Source organism: Malus sylvestris, chromosome 10, assembly GCF_916048215.2.
Source record: "Malus sylvestris chromosome 10, drMalSylv7.2, whole genome shotgun sequence".
NCBI classification, from domain to species: Eukaryota; Viridiplantae; Streptophyta; class Magnoliopsida; order Rosales; family Rosaceae; genus Malus; species Malus sylvestris.
In genome coordinates this window covers 1,630,063-1,644,104 of record NC_062269.1, presented here as the reverse complement: position 1 = coordinate 1,644,104, position 14,042 = coordinate 1,630,063, and the positions used below count along the sequence as shown (strand labels likewise).

General features: G+C 39.5%; 1 protein-coding gene across 1 annotated transcript; it reads left to right on the top strand.

Annotated features, from left to right (window-relative positions):
- The first annotated feature begins 813 nt into the window (after positions 1–813).
- Positions 814–6,180, top strand: LOC126586138 (GDP-mannose transporter GONST1-like). The gene is made up of 9 exons (XM_050250840.1): positions 814–1,056; positions 1,295–1,668; positions 1,780–1,919; positions 2,315–2,444; positions 3,161–3,259; positions 3,943–4,097; positions 4,932–5,048; positions 5,567–5,664; positions 5,777–6,180. Exons 2-9 carry the CDS (start codon positions 1,450–1,452, stop codon positions 5,827–5,829), a joined length of 1,011 nt encoding a protein of 336 aa, XP_050106797.1. The 5' UTR covers positions 814–1,056; positions 1,295–1,449; the 3' UTR covers positions 5,830–6,180.
- The last annotated feature ends 7,862 nt before the right edge of the window (positions 6,181–14,042 follow it).

Below are 14,042 nucleotides of genomic sequence, written 5' to 3'. Positions count from 1 at the left end.
AATGCTAAAATGATCCGTGATTGGTGCATCTTTTGTTGATTCATAATCTCCCCTAATGAGTTTAATTATTGGCTTGTAACATACAATTTGTTTCAGTTTCTATATTTGTAAAACTATAAATAAAGTGTTTTCCTTTTACTAAAGATAAATGAAAAACGCTTTCGGGGACAAATTGGCTGTCTGTCTACATCTCCAATAGCGATGTCAAATATAATTTAAATTCAAATCTCAAGGATAATGATTAAAATTGTATACCATGATGTAACGTGTTTAGTACTCCTGCCAAATTAAGAATAAAAGAGTGATTTCAAGAGATGCTAATTATCTTTCCATACGATTTTCCAATTATATCTAATTTCAAATGTCACGGATAATGATTAAAATTGCCTAGCATGATGTAACATGATTAACATTAATACAATATTTTAATCATTACAAAATGACTTAGTGGTTGGAACGAATTCTAGATTCATATTTCACAATGCACGTCCTTGTTCGATTTCAGATTCTAGTGAATTACACAATGGTCTTTCCGATTCAGAAGAGTAGACTATTGAGGCGAAGTCACCAATCGTTTTTTTTAACAAAAAGCATTAATAGAGTATATTTTTTTAATTTATTTATTTATGCATACTCTTATTTATTTGCAAGTGTAACCATTATTTCTAGAAGAAGGATAATTAGGTAGTGAGGGAAACAGAATAAAAATATCTAATGCGACCAACGAGAACAACCAAAGAGCCGTAATTAGAGTACATCTGAGCCGCATTATTAAATTATCAACGGATAAATAAAAATAATTATGAAAAATACGCGTAAGAATCTCCTCCATTTCCAGTCAAAATTTTCAGTCTTGGATTTTCATGTCAGCATTGACGCCTCCCTCCTCGGTTGGACCTCCAACTCCAACGATAACCTTTATCTGTCACTGATTGGCAATTCGCACTCCTCCATCTCTAATTTAAGCTGAAGAAGCAGAAGGAGGAGGACAAGCTCGAGCTTTCTCTGTATTGCACATGGTGGTCGCGTAGAGATGCTTCACGGTGGCTGAAAGAGGTGCTTTTTCTTTAGCTCTGCCGTTTTTTTTCCTACCCAGTACTCTGTTATGTTGAGGTTTAGATTAACTTGAGTTGTTAATTTGCCTCAGTTGGTGGATTGTTGGCTTAATTTGGGTACTTGAGGTTTAGATTTTGCTTAATTATGATTTTACAGCTCTGATTAAATATTGGGTTTTAGGGTTCTAAGGATTTCTCCTCTTTGATCTTCTTCATATTCGATTTCGATGATTTTTCAGGTGATTTTTCTACAAAGTTTGGGACTTTTCCATATGTTCATCCGATCAGCAAAGTATATAATTATCTGAAGTTGGGAAAGTGACCTCTTTTGTCAATCGAATTCGCTATTGGATTGAGAAGTAGTTACCAGTTTTGACATAGGTTTGTATTTGCAATGAGTTCTTTTGAAAAGAATGATACCGATTTGGAAGGTGGAAACTTGCAAAAAGATGGAGATAAAGCAACAAGGGGTAATAAGGTGGTTAAAATACACAATCAGGCCTTGTTGTCTGGCCTTGCATATTGCCTATCCTCCTGCAGTATGATATTAGTTAACAAATTTGTCCTTTCTAGCTACGACTTTGATGCTGGAATTTCTTTGATGCTGTACCAGGTAACACGATTGTTGTCGCGTTTGCATAAAAGGAGTATTTTACTCAACTTTATTTGATCGAATAACTAGTTGTTGAGATCTAACCATCTCATGTTGCTCATGTGGATGCAGAACCTAGTCTCGGTTATAATAGTTTCTGTGTTGAATTTTACGGGCATCATATCAACGGAGCCACTAACATGGAGATTGGTTAAGGTCTGGTTGCCTGTAAATGTTATATTCGTTGGGATGCTCATTACAAGCATGTTTAGGTATGAAGTAGGAAGTGTGTTCTATTTAAGTTCATCTTGATATATTATTAAACAACACTTGACAAGCAGTCTATCTAGGGCTGTGATACTTATGCTCATATTCTTGTTACATAAAATCTTGTATGAATCTTGAATTGAAGTTTACATAATTCGTTAAGAAAATTACAATTTATGATAGTATTCATGGGTCTTTAATTCCTGCAGACCTAAAGTTGTCTTTTTCTGCACATTGTATTAAGTATTTAGTGCATTGTTTCTATTCTACAACAAGTGTGTTGCTCGTCTGGTTAGACCCCCTTAGGTAGGGGCACTAGGGTGTATCCGTTGTCGGTGTATAACCATTAAAAATTCATGCCCTCTTGCTTTTCTCAGTTTAGTTAAATTTACGTTTGCAGCTTGAAGTACATCAATGTAGCGATGGTCACAGTCCTAAAGAATGTTACCAATGTGATAACTGCGGTTGGTGAAATGTATCTATTCCAGAAGCACCACGACGGCAGAGTATGGGCTGCTCTTTTTCTAATGGTACGTTCAATAATTCAGAATGTCAGTATGAGAGATTCACTTGTTGATGAATGTTTCAATGGGGATGTAAAACAACAAATCAACTTACTCTTTTGTCTTGTAATTAATGGCTCGTTGCTTTTACCTGAGGATTCTTGTCCAATCTTCCCTTTTAGTGTTGTTATTTGCCTCATCATTTTCCCTTTTGTTCTTATTTTTTGAAAGTTCGTGTGCACATCTTAATTTGTCAGATGCTAAGAACAAAATGATGTTTAGGTAAAAAAAATCTGTTCTTCAAAATTATTATCATAAAAAATTCTTTTTTCTTTTTCTTTGGTTTTGATCTTGGCGATGAATATAAGAATTGAAAAGGCCAAATCAGATTGCATGCGTGGGTTAGTTAATTGTTGAAGTTCTGATTTTGATGAAACCAAGCCAAAGTCCTTAGGCCAATACTCTGTTGAATTGATGAAAATATTAACTTATAGGAGTCTTCTGGCAACACTTACATCTTTGATGCATTATAGTAGTTCTCCAAATTTGGGGTTTGATGTCCTGTCGGGTAAGCTGATGATGTTGTGTAAGTGCATTTGCATACATGGTTGCATGCTCATAGATTTATTGTCCTTGATTTCCAAGACCAATTTTCACCAACCTAACACTATTCTTGGGTTTCGTAAAGAACATATTTTGTGAGTTTTCATTTGATGATATGGTTTTGAATCTAACATTTGCAGATAATTTCAGCAATTTCTGGAGGGGCCACTGATCTGTCTTTCCATGCCATCGGCTATGCATGGCAATTTATGAATTGTATCTTGACTGCGTCATATTCTGTGAGTTTATCTGTTCTGTACATTTTAGAATGTCATTCTGTGTATAGTCTTTATTCCACCTCCTTCCATGATCCATTCCCCTCCCCCCTACTTGTGTATACTTTGAAATAAGAATTTTAAATTGTTTTATATCAGAACTTCATGTAATTAGATCCCTTCCTTTGTGAGGAAGTTTTTAGCAATAAGAATGATTAACCTAATTTCTTTTATTTGAAAATATGAATTAGGAAGCTACATCATAATTTGGTTTTAGATATTCCTTGATGAGGATTCTTTTCAAATCTATGAAAACAAGTCTTTAATTGTTAATTGTGGCCTTTACTAGTTATGCACTTCCTTAGTGAAAGAAAGGCAGTACTTTTCCAAAACTAATTATAGACAATACAAATCATGCTTATCAGGTGGCAAAACAGTATCCTTTTTTTCTGGTTTTTTGGTTAGGTCTAATACAACTCAGTTTCTTATATATCAGAGATTTTGTACCCCTTCTATTATTGAGTTGATGAGATTTTTACTTTATAGTTAAAAATCAACAAGATGTCAGAAATGGGCCCCCTGCTTGGGTCTGAAATTTAAGTGCTTGCTTGTATTTTCATGATCTGTGACTCCATCTACTGGCTATTGATTAACTTGGTTTATGTTTTAATTGTTGAATAAAGCTAATTATTATTTTATTTTGACAGCTGACTCTACGTAGGGTCATGGATACAGCAAAGCTTGTCACAAAATCTGGAAAGCTGAATGAGTTTTCAATGGTCTTGCTAAATAACACGCTTTCTCTGCCTTTGGGGATTCTCCTTATTTTTGTTTTCAAAGAGGTTGATTATCTCTTTACAACGTGAGTATTCTATTTCTAGTACTGTTTCCCCACATATACCACCGCACTGTTTCTACTGTGCTATATTGATGTAAGAAAGTTTTGACGATAAAGATGGACGTTTGGAGTCTAAATGATATGTTTCGTGTTATAAGTTTAGGCATATTTCAGAGCATCAATGTGGGGGAGGATTATCAAAGCACTTTTTCTCTTATTCGAGGTCATTTTGGTCATCGTAGTTAACTTTGGAAGTTTCTGGAGATATATAGAATTATGGAAACAACTACAGTAGAAAGTCTAGTGTGAATCATCTAGTGGAAAGGAATGACTTACACAAACTCACATCCTCTTTAGAAGTTGTCATATTGATGATTAAATTAGAATCTAGATGAGAGGCATGGACTGAAATCTTGCAACTACTGTTTTATGGGTGTCGTTTGACAGTAATGCCCGTTCGTTTTCCTCTCTCCCTTCTGAAATATTTGTAAAGTTTGAAGCATTCCAGATTGACACCACTTCCTCTAACGTACGATATAATCATTGAAAAGTATGTGTGAAGTACTCCAACATCTCCCAAGTTTTGTTTTTTCATTGTTGGTTTACTATGTTATTTGTTTTCTGCCTGAAACTGCAATTACTAGCTAATAATGTGTATGCAAAGTTGCATACTGTTTTAGCTGTGAGTGAGGTCTAGAATCACATTGTGGGATGTCCTAGGAATTAGGAACTTGTTTGCTTGTCAAAAGAAAAACAGAAAGGAGGAAATGTTAGGGTTGCATTTCACATTGGTTTTCTTATAAATTTTCCTTTTCTTTTATCCTATGGAATCTAATGAAAGGTTGAATCAAAATGCAGACCACTTTTGAGGTCTCCAACCTTCTGGATGGTAATGACGCTAAGTGGATTTTTGGGTCTTGCAATCAGCTTCACATCTATGTGGTTTCTTCATCAAACAGGTGCCACCACATACAGGTAAGATGAATGTAGCTGATGCATAACATGATATCTGTTGTTGCTACCTGGTTTAAGTGAACTTTCAAATTGACTATTTATCGCTTAAAATAAACTTTAGAAGACCGGGCAATAAATTTGATATCCCCTTTTCCAGGCTGAATAATTTTGTTACATAACATAATCGGGCCAGCTGATAGCTTATATTTGTGATTTATGTAGTTTAGATGGTCATAGGATTCTTGTGTTTCACTTTGTCAGTTTCTCCGTTTGCTTCTAGACTTTCCAGTTATGTAATAAGAACTTGGAACTTGGGCTTTCAAAAAAATTAAAAATTAAAAATGAAATAAGAAAACAACTCAAGACTTGGAAGTCAATTAAGACGATCCCAGTTTTTGTATGTGAAAACATTACCTTGTTAGTTTGTGTTAAACTATCCAATTGGTTTAGCATGATTACATTGCTATGCTTATTTCGAATCATATGGTGTTTGTGATCCGTTTAACTGGACAGCTCTAATCACTGCTCAATATCTGCAGCCTTGTTGGGTCGTTGAATAAGATCCCTCTATCAGTTGCCGGTATTCTACTCTTCAAGGTGCCGACCAGTTTAGAGAACTCTGCTAGCATTTTCTTTGGTAAGTTCTCTCCATTAAACCGGAAGAAGAATATGATGTACCATACAACTTTGCAAATGCAAGCTTGAGTTTTATAGCATCACCCACCATGAATTTTTCTTTCAATTTGTAGGTCTCGTGGCTGGAGTATTTTTCGCTAGAGCCAAAATGCGGGAGAGAGCTTAACCCGGAACATTGTAACTTGTTTGGATTATCTAATGACGGCCTAGTTTTTACTGGGTGAAGGCTGCATCCGGCTGCTTTAATATCTCCTTCTTCAATTGTGGGAAACCATTTGTGGATTCTCATGGAGTCTCGTGAAGTGACGGAGAAAGGAATGAAGAAGATTTTTGCCGTCGGAAAACTTCCATTCGACTTCATCAGGCCATCTGGATATGTTGTATTGAACCAAAAGGAATACATTACCACTCATTCTTTTCTACTGTAACTCATGCTTCTATATCATCTTTTGCTAATCTTTTCTACAGAAACATCTTTTGCTAGATCAGGAAATAAATTAGCTTCTCAAGAAGAAAATAGTACCATTAGATTAAATGTGTTTCTTATTACAAGCGATGTAATTGTTCCAAGCTATACAAAGGGGAGGACGAGACTTTGAACCTAAAGCACAATTGGTTAAAGATGGATGTTCAATGCTTGCACCATTAGACTAAAAGTTAGTTTTCTAATATTTACAGTAAGGGATAAAGTGAAGAGTTAACAGGCACAACCTGATAATTAAAAAAAAATTAAAAAAAATGAAGAAGAAGAGATACTGGGCACAGCTAAAGTCACTCGCGTCTTGTTTTTCTTATGAAAGTGATATTTTAGGCTAATTTCATATAAACTATAGGAAGAAATCAAACTTGAATGCCGACGAGTGAGCACAACAACGTTTTAAGTAAGTTAAGTAAGTTGGTTAAGGGAGAGTAGTTAAAAGCTTGAACTTGACTTTACTGCCAAAAAAAGTACATTAAAACGCGTCAACACTATGCCAAATGAATCCGATCAATTTTTATTTATATTTTTTGTAACGAGGACAAAATGAGATGTCCATGTAACCTGAAGACTTTTAGCAGCTAAGTAAATTCACATGGTTTTCATTTTCTAATAAATTAAATTGCATGATTAATTATGCATAACTAGATGATTATATATAAAGTCCAATTATACTGCAGCAACGAATCAAAGTCAAAGTGCATTTGTCGGATAATATTGTAGTAATTAAATATATATTGAAGTCATAAACAGAATACAATTGTGTACACTGATTACTTTACCCTCAAATACATTCTCGGAAAAGCCAATTCAAAATATTCCTATTAAATACATTTTTATTTTCATTCAAAAAAAAAAAAAAGTAAATTTTTTTCTATAACATGCGATATTTTACAACATTGTACACCAAAGAAAACGAGAACATTTTGAATGTGGAATACAATAAATTGAAGAGAAATGTCCTAATTAATCATCAGAGCAAACCACCATTTATCCTTGAAATACATTTTTAGAGAGACTAATTTTATAATTGATGCAGTTATGTCTAAAAACCGCTAGTTAGATTCGTACTTCATGCACACAAAAAAATTCAAATGCATAGGGTTCACCTCACTACCACTTTTGGAGTTTGGGATTGATTTTGAAGTGCTTTTACAACAACAACAACAACAACAAAGCCTTTTCCCACTAAGTGGGGTCGGCTATATGAATCCTAGAACGCCATTGCGCTCGGTTTTGTGTCATGTCCTCCGTTAGATCCAAGTACTCTAAGTCTTTTCTTAGAGTCTCTTCCAAAGTTGTCCTAGGTCTTCCTCTACCCCTTCGGCCCTGAACCTCTGTCCCGTAGTCACATCTTCGAACCGGAGCGTCAGTCGGCCTTCTTTGCACATGTCCAAAATCACCGGAGCCGATTTTCTCTCATCTTTCCTACAATTTCGGCTACTCCTACTTTACCTCGGATATCCTCATTCCTAATCTTATCCTTTCTCGTGTGCCCACACATCCCACGAAGCATCCTCATCTCCGCTACATCCATTTTGTGTACGTGTTGATGCTTCACCACCCAACATTCTGTGCCATACAACATCGCTAGCCTTATTGCCGTCCTATAAAATTTTCCCTTGAGCTTCAGTGGCCTACGACGGTTACACAACACGCCAGATGCACTCTTTCCATCCAGCTCGTATTCTATGGTTGAGATCTCCATCTAATTCTCCGTTCTCTTGCAAGATAGATCCTAGGTAGCGAAAACGATCGCTTTTTGTGATCTTCGCTAGATTGCTCCGGTCATTAGTGTGGATAAGTATATAACTGGATAGAGATAGGAAAGCAAACACAAGATGTACGTGGTTCACCCAGATTGGCTACGTCCACGGAATAGAAGAGTTCTCATTAATTGTGAAGGGTTTACACAAGTACATAGGTTCAAGCTCTCATTTAGTGAGTACAAGTGAATGATTTAGTACAAATGACATTAGGAAATATTATGGGAGAATGATCTCGTAATCACGAAACTTCTAAGTATCGGAGTGTGGTGTCGTCTTGACTTGCCTTATCTGTCTCTTAGGTAGATGTGGCATCTTCTCTGGAAGTACTCTTCCTCCATCTAGGGGTGGTATCTTTAACTGGTGGAGATGCACAAGGTAATGTATCAATTTCACTTGAAGCTTACTTGTAGTTTCAGGCTTGGTCAAGCGCGATACAAACCATGTAGTAGGAGTCCCCCAAGTCGCCGAGCTAGGGGGTCTGCTGAAAGAGGTGACAGACAAGGTAAGCAATCAGAGCTCCGACTGATTGTTCACCTTCTCCCCATCTTGCAGCAGCATGAAGGATAAAGAGAAGAAAAATGAGAAGAGATGATATGAGATACTTTTGCTTTTGAAGAAGTAACTTTCCACAGGCTTATTCTTGAACTGAGCTGGAGGGTTTTCTGGTTTCCTCCAGAGTATAAGGCCGACTGAAGAATTTGAGGGTCAAAACAAGTCCATCAAATCTAGAGTACGTTCCACCCTGCTGATATGGGATACTTTTGCTTTTGACAGAGTAATGAATGTATCGGCACGTGTGCTGTTACGCTTGTCTCCACATGCTTCCTTGTATCCTTCGCACTTGCCCTATCTGTTCCTCAAGCAGATGCGGAATCTTCCCTGGAAACATAAGATGTTGAAGATGAGTACTCGAGAGCAATGCCAGGTAAGTAATCAGGTAAGGGGTTCCAGGCAGTCAGTTCCTGGCTGGAAGCTTGATTCCAAGTGCTGACTGATTGCTCTCTTTCTCCTTGTCTTGCAGGTAAAAACAAGGCCAAAAGAAAAGACAGGGAAAAAGCATGATATGGGATACTCTTGCTTTTAACCCTGATGATATGAGATATTCTTGCTCTAGTATAGCTTGTTTGCAGAGGTATTATCGGGGGGAAAGAAAGCTGAATATTTCGAAAGGCTTCGTTGGGAGTGCCCTCTCAGATATGATGAAGGGTTGAGCATTTTTGCAGGTCTGCCTGTCCGTTGGGGATGGAGGTCGACATATATGGGAGTCTCCCTAACAACAAGTAGTAATGCTATTCCTTTACCCTGCTTGGTCATAGCACGGTAGTGGGAGCTGCCAGTTTCACATGTTTTAACTCTGTCAGAGCACTTTGAAAAAGTGGTCTGTGGTATCTGGCTCTCGAGATTCGGAGAACGATGCCTCTTCGATTTTTGAGAAAGCAATCATGCTGGGGGTATGACTCTCGAGATTCGGAGAGCAGTGTCTCTTCGATTTTTGAGGAAGTAATCATGTTGGGAGTCTGGCTCTCGAGATTCGGAGGGCGGTGCCTCTTCGATTTTGGAGCAAGCAATCTTGTTGGGAGTGTTGTCTCGAATGTGAGTAAAGGTTGGGCATGTTTGCTAGTCTACCTTGCCACGAAGCACAAAGGTTGACACACAAGGACTTTCCAATTATCCAGCAATGGTACTGTTCCTTTACCCTCTCTTCGATTTTGAGAAAGTAGTCATGTTGGGAGTCTGGCTCTCGAGATTCGAAGGACGGTGCCTCTTCGATTTTGGAGCAAGCAATCTTATTGGGAGTGTTTTCTCGAATGTGAGTAAAGGTTGGGCATGTTTGCTAGTCTACCTTGCCACGAGGCACAGAGGTTGACACACAGGGACTTTCCAATTATCCAGCAGTGGTACTGTTCCTTTACAGTTGTGGGTAATAATATGGTAGCTAGACCTTCAAAATTTATGTGTCTAAACTTTTGTTAGTGCTGTTTCTTTGCTATTCTTTTACCTTTCTTGGTCAAAGCGATGTAGTGGGAGCTGCAAGCTTCACGTGCTCAACTTTGGCAGAGAACTTTGGCAAAGTTATTTGTGGTACCCATGAGCTATTGTTGCGTGTGGGAAGTGGGTGATTGAACAGTAAGATTCATGTGCTTTCTACTTCATCAGAAGTCTTCGACAGAATGCCCATAATTTCTGCAAAGCTGAGTGTACGTGTGACAGGTGCTGACAAGGCTAGAAAAGTAGGTGCCTCTTCGATTTCTGAGATCGGCCCTCGTGGTCTCTGAGCAGCCCAGCTTTTGAGAAAGCGAGCGCCTCTTCGATTGATTCGGAGAACGATGCCTCATCGATTTTTGAGAAAGCAATCATGCTGGGGGTCTGGCTCTCGAGATTCGGGGAGCAGTGTCTCTTCGATTTTTGAGAAAGTAATCATGTTGGGAGTCTGGCTCTCGAGATTCGGAGGGCGGTGCCTCTTCGATTTTGGAGCAAGCAATCTTGTTGGGAGTGTTTTCTCGAATGTGAGTAAAGGTTGGGCATGTTTGCTAGTCTACCTTGCCACGAAGCACAGAGGTTGACACACAGGGACTTTCCAATTATCCAGCAATGGTACTGTTCCTTTACCCTCTCTTCGATTTTTAAGAAAGTAGTCATGTTGGGAGTCTGGCTCTCGAGATTCGGAGGACGGTGCCTCTTCGATTTTGGAGCAAGCAATCTTATTGGGAGTGTTTTCTCGAATGTGAGTAAAGGTTGGGCATGTTTGCTAGTCTACCTTGCCACGAAGCACAGAGGTTGACACACAGGGACTTTCCAATTATCCAGCAGTGGTACTGTTCCTTTACCCTTGTGGGTAATAATATGGTAGCTAGACCTTCAAAATTTATGGGTCTAAACTTTGTTAGTGCTGTTTCTTTGCTATTCTTTTACCCTTCTTGGTCAGAGCGATGTAGTGGGAGCTGCAAGCTTCACGTGCTCAACTTTGGCAGAGAACTTTGGCAAAGTTATCTGTGGTACCCATGAGCTATTGTTGCGTGTGGGAAGTGGGTGATTGAACAGTAAGATTCATGTGTTTTCTACTTCCCCAGAAGTCTTTGACAGAATGCCCATAATTTCCGCAAAACTGAGTGTGCGTGTGACAGGTGCTGACAAGGCTGGAAAATGCTGGAAAAGTAGGTGCCTCTTCGATTTCTGAGATCGGCCCTCGTGGTCTCTGGGGAGCCCAGCTTTTGAGAAAGCGAGCGCCTCTTCGATTTTTGAGATCGGCCTTCGTGGTCTTTGAGCAGCCCAACTTTTGAGAAAGCAAACGCCTCTTCGATTTCTGAGATCAACCCTCGTGATCTCTAAGCAGCCCAGCTTTTGAGAAAGCAAACGCCTCTTCGATTTCTGAGCAGGCGCCTCTTCGATTTCTGAAGCTTCGTCGAGTGCAGATTTTTATAGGGGCTGGCATTAAGTTCCAAAGCACACTTGAATCTCCACCAGTAGAAGCTTCATTCTTGCACTTCTAAGATCTTGATTTGTCCGACCTCTTCTCTCTTCAACACCTTTGAAAATGTCTGGCCCCTCCGACCGTCGTTTTGACTTGAACCTTGTTGAAGAGGCAGCCCCGCCTTCTCCAGACAACATATGGCGCCCATCCTTCGTCTCCCCTACTGGTCCTCTTACCGTTGGGGATTCCGTGATGAAGAATGATATGACCGCTGCGGTGGTGGCCAGGAACCTTCTCACTCCCAAAGATAACAGACTACTTTCCAAACGGTTTGATGAGTTAGCTGTTAAGGATTCGCTGGCTCTCAGTGTTCAGTGTGCAGGTTCTATGTCTAATATGGCCCAACGCCTATTTGCTCGAACCCGCCAAGTTGAATCATTGGCGGCTGAAGTGATGAGTCTCAAACAGGAGATTAGAGGGCTCAAGCATGAGAATAAACAGTTGCACCGGCTCGCACATGACTATGCTACAAACATGAAGAGGAAGCTTGACCAGATGAAGGAAACTGATGGTCAGGTTTTACTTGATCATCAGAGATTTGTGGGTTTGTTCCAAAGGCATTTATTGCCTTCGTCTTCTAGGGCTGTACCGCGTAATGAAGCTCCAAATGATCAACCTCTGATGCCTCCTCCTTCTAGGGTTCTGTCCAGTACTGAGGCTCCAAATGATCCCCCTCCGGTGCCTTCTCTTTCTGGGGCTCTACCGACTGCTGAGACTTCTCCTAAGCAACCTTTGTGAAGGCTCCCTCTTGTGTGCTTATTTTGACTCATGTATATGTACATATTTGTAGCTTATCGGGGATATCAATAAATAAGCTTTCCTTCATTTCAACGTATTGTGTTAAATACACCAAAGCCTTCTTCGCTAAGTTCTTTGAATTTTCTTTTGTTAAAGCTTGTATGTTGAAGCTTTCTGAGTGGAGCATGTAGGTTGGGGTAGTGTTCCCTTAATTTCCCGAGTGAGGAAAACTTCTCGGTTGGAGACTTGGAAAATCCAAGTCACTGAGTGGGATCGGCTATATGAATCTTAGAACGCCATTGTGCTCGATCCTGTGTCATGTCCTTCGTTAGATCCAAGTACTCTAAGTCTTTTCTTAGAGTCTCTTCCAAAGTTTTCCTAGGTCTTCCTCTACCCCTTCGGCCCTGAACCTCTGTCCCATAGTCGCATCTTCTAATCGGAACGTCAGTAGGCCTTCTTTGCACATGTCCAAACCACCGTAACCGATTTTCTCTCATCTTTCCTTCAATTTCGGCTACTCCTACTTTACCCCGGATATCCTCATTCCTAATCTTATCCTTTCTCGTGTGCCCACACATCCAACGAAGCATCCTCATCTCCGCTACACCCATTTTGTGTACGTGTTGATGTTTCACCGCCCAACATTCTGTGCCATACAGCATCGCCGGCCTTATTGCCGTCCTATAAAATTTTCCCTTGAGCTTCAGTGGCATACGGCGGTCACACAACACGCCGGATGCACTCTTCCACTTCATCCATCCAGCTTGTATTCTATGGTTGAGATCTCCATCTAATTCTCCGTTCTTTTGCAAGATAGATCCTAGGTAACGAAAACGGTCGCTCTTTGGTATTTCTTGATCTCCGATCCTCACCCCTAACTCGTTTTGGCCTCCATTTGCACTGAACTTGCACTCCATATATTCTGTCTTTGATCGGCTTAGGCGAAGACCTTTAGATTCCAACACTTCTCTCCAAAGGTTAAGCTTTGCATTTACCCCTTCCTGAGTTTCATCTATCAACACTATATCGTCTGCGAAAAGCATACACCAAGGAATATCATCTTGAATATGTCGTGTTAACTCATCCATTACCAACGCAAAAAGGTAAGGACTTAAGGATGAGCCTTGATGTAATCCTACAGTTATGGGAAAGCTTTCGGTTTGTCCTTCATGAGTTCTTACGGCAGTCTTTGCTCCTTCATACATATCCTTTATAGCTTGGATATATGCTACTCGTACTCCTTTCTTCTCTAAAATCCTCCAAAGAATGTCTCTTGGGACCCTATCATACGCTTTTTCCAAATCTATAAAGACCATGTGTAAATCCTTTTTCCCATCTCTATATCTTTCCATCAATCTTCGTAAGAGATAGATTGCCTCCATGGTTGAGCGCCCTGGCATGAACCCGAATTGGTTGTCCGAAACCCGTGTCTCTTGCCTCAATCTATGCTCAATGACTCTCTCCCAGAGCTTCATTGTATGACTCATTAGCTTAATACCCCTATAGTTCATGCAATTTTGTACGTCGCCCTTATTCTTGTAGATAGGCACCAAAGTGCTCATTCGCCACTCATTTGGCATCTTCTTCGTTTTCAAAATCCTATTGAAAAGGTCAGTGAGCCATGTTATACCTGTCTCTCCCAAAAGTTTCCACACTTCGATTGGTATATCGTCTGGGCCTATTGCTTTTTTATGCTTCATCTTCTTCAAAGCTACAACCACTTCTTCCTTCCGGATTCGACGATAAAAAGAGTAGTTTCTACACTCTTCTGAGTTACTCAACTCCCCTAAAGAAGCACTCATTTCATGTCCTTCATTGAAAAGATTATGAAAATAACCTCTCCATCTGTCTTTAACCGCGTTCTCTGTAGCAAGAACCTTTCCATCCTCATCCTTGATGCACCTCACTTGGTTTAGGTCCCT

Bases quoted from the DNA above. Each gene is read 5' to 3' on its own strand.
- LOC126586138 (XM_050250840.1), top strand. From the start codon at position 1,450: ATGAGTTCTTTTGAAAAGAATGATACCGATTTGGAAGGTGGAAACTTG. The intron at 2,445-3,160 runs GTACGTTCAATA...TAACATTTGCAG, and splicing joins GGGCTGCTCTTTTTCTAATG to ATAATTTCAGCAATTTCTGG. The intron at 4,098-4,931 runs GTGAGTATTCTA...ATCAAAATGCAG, and splicing joins GTTGATTATCTCTTTACAAC to ACCACTTTTGAGGTCTCCAA.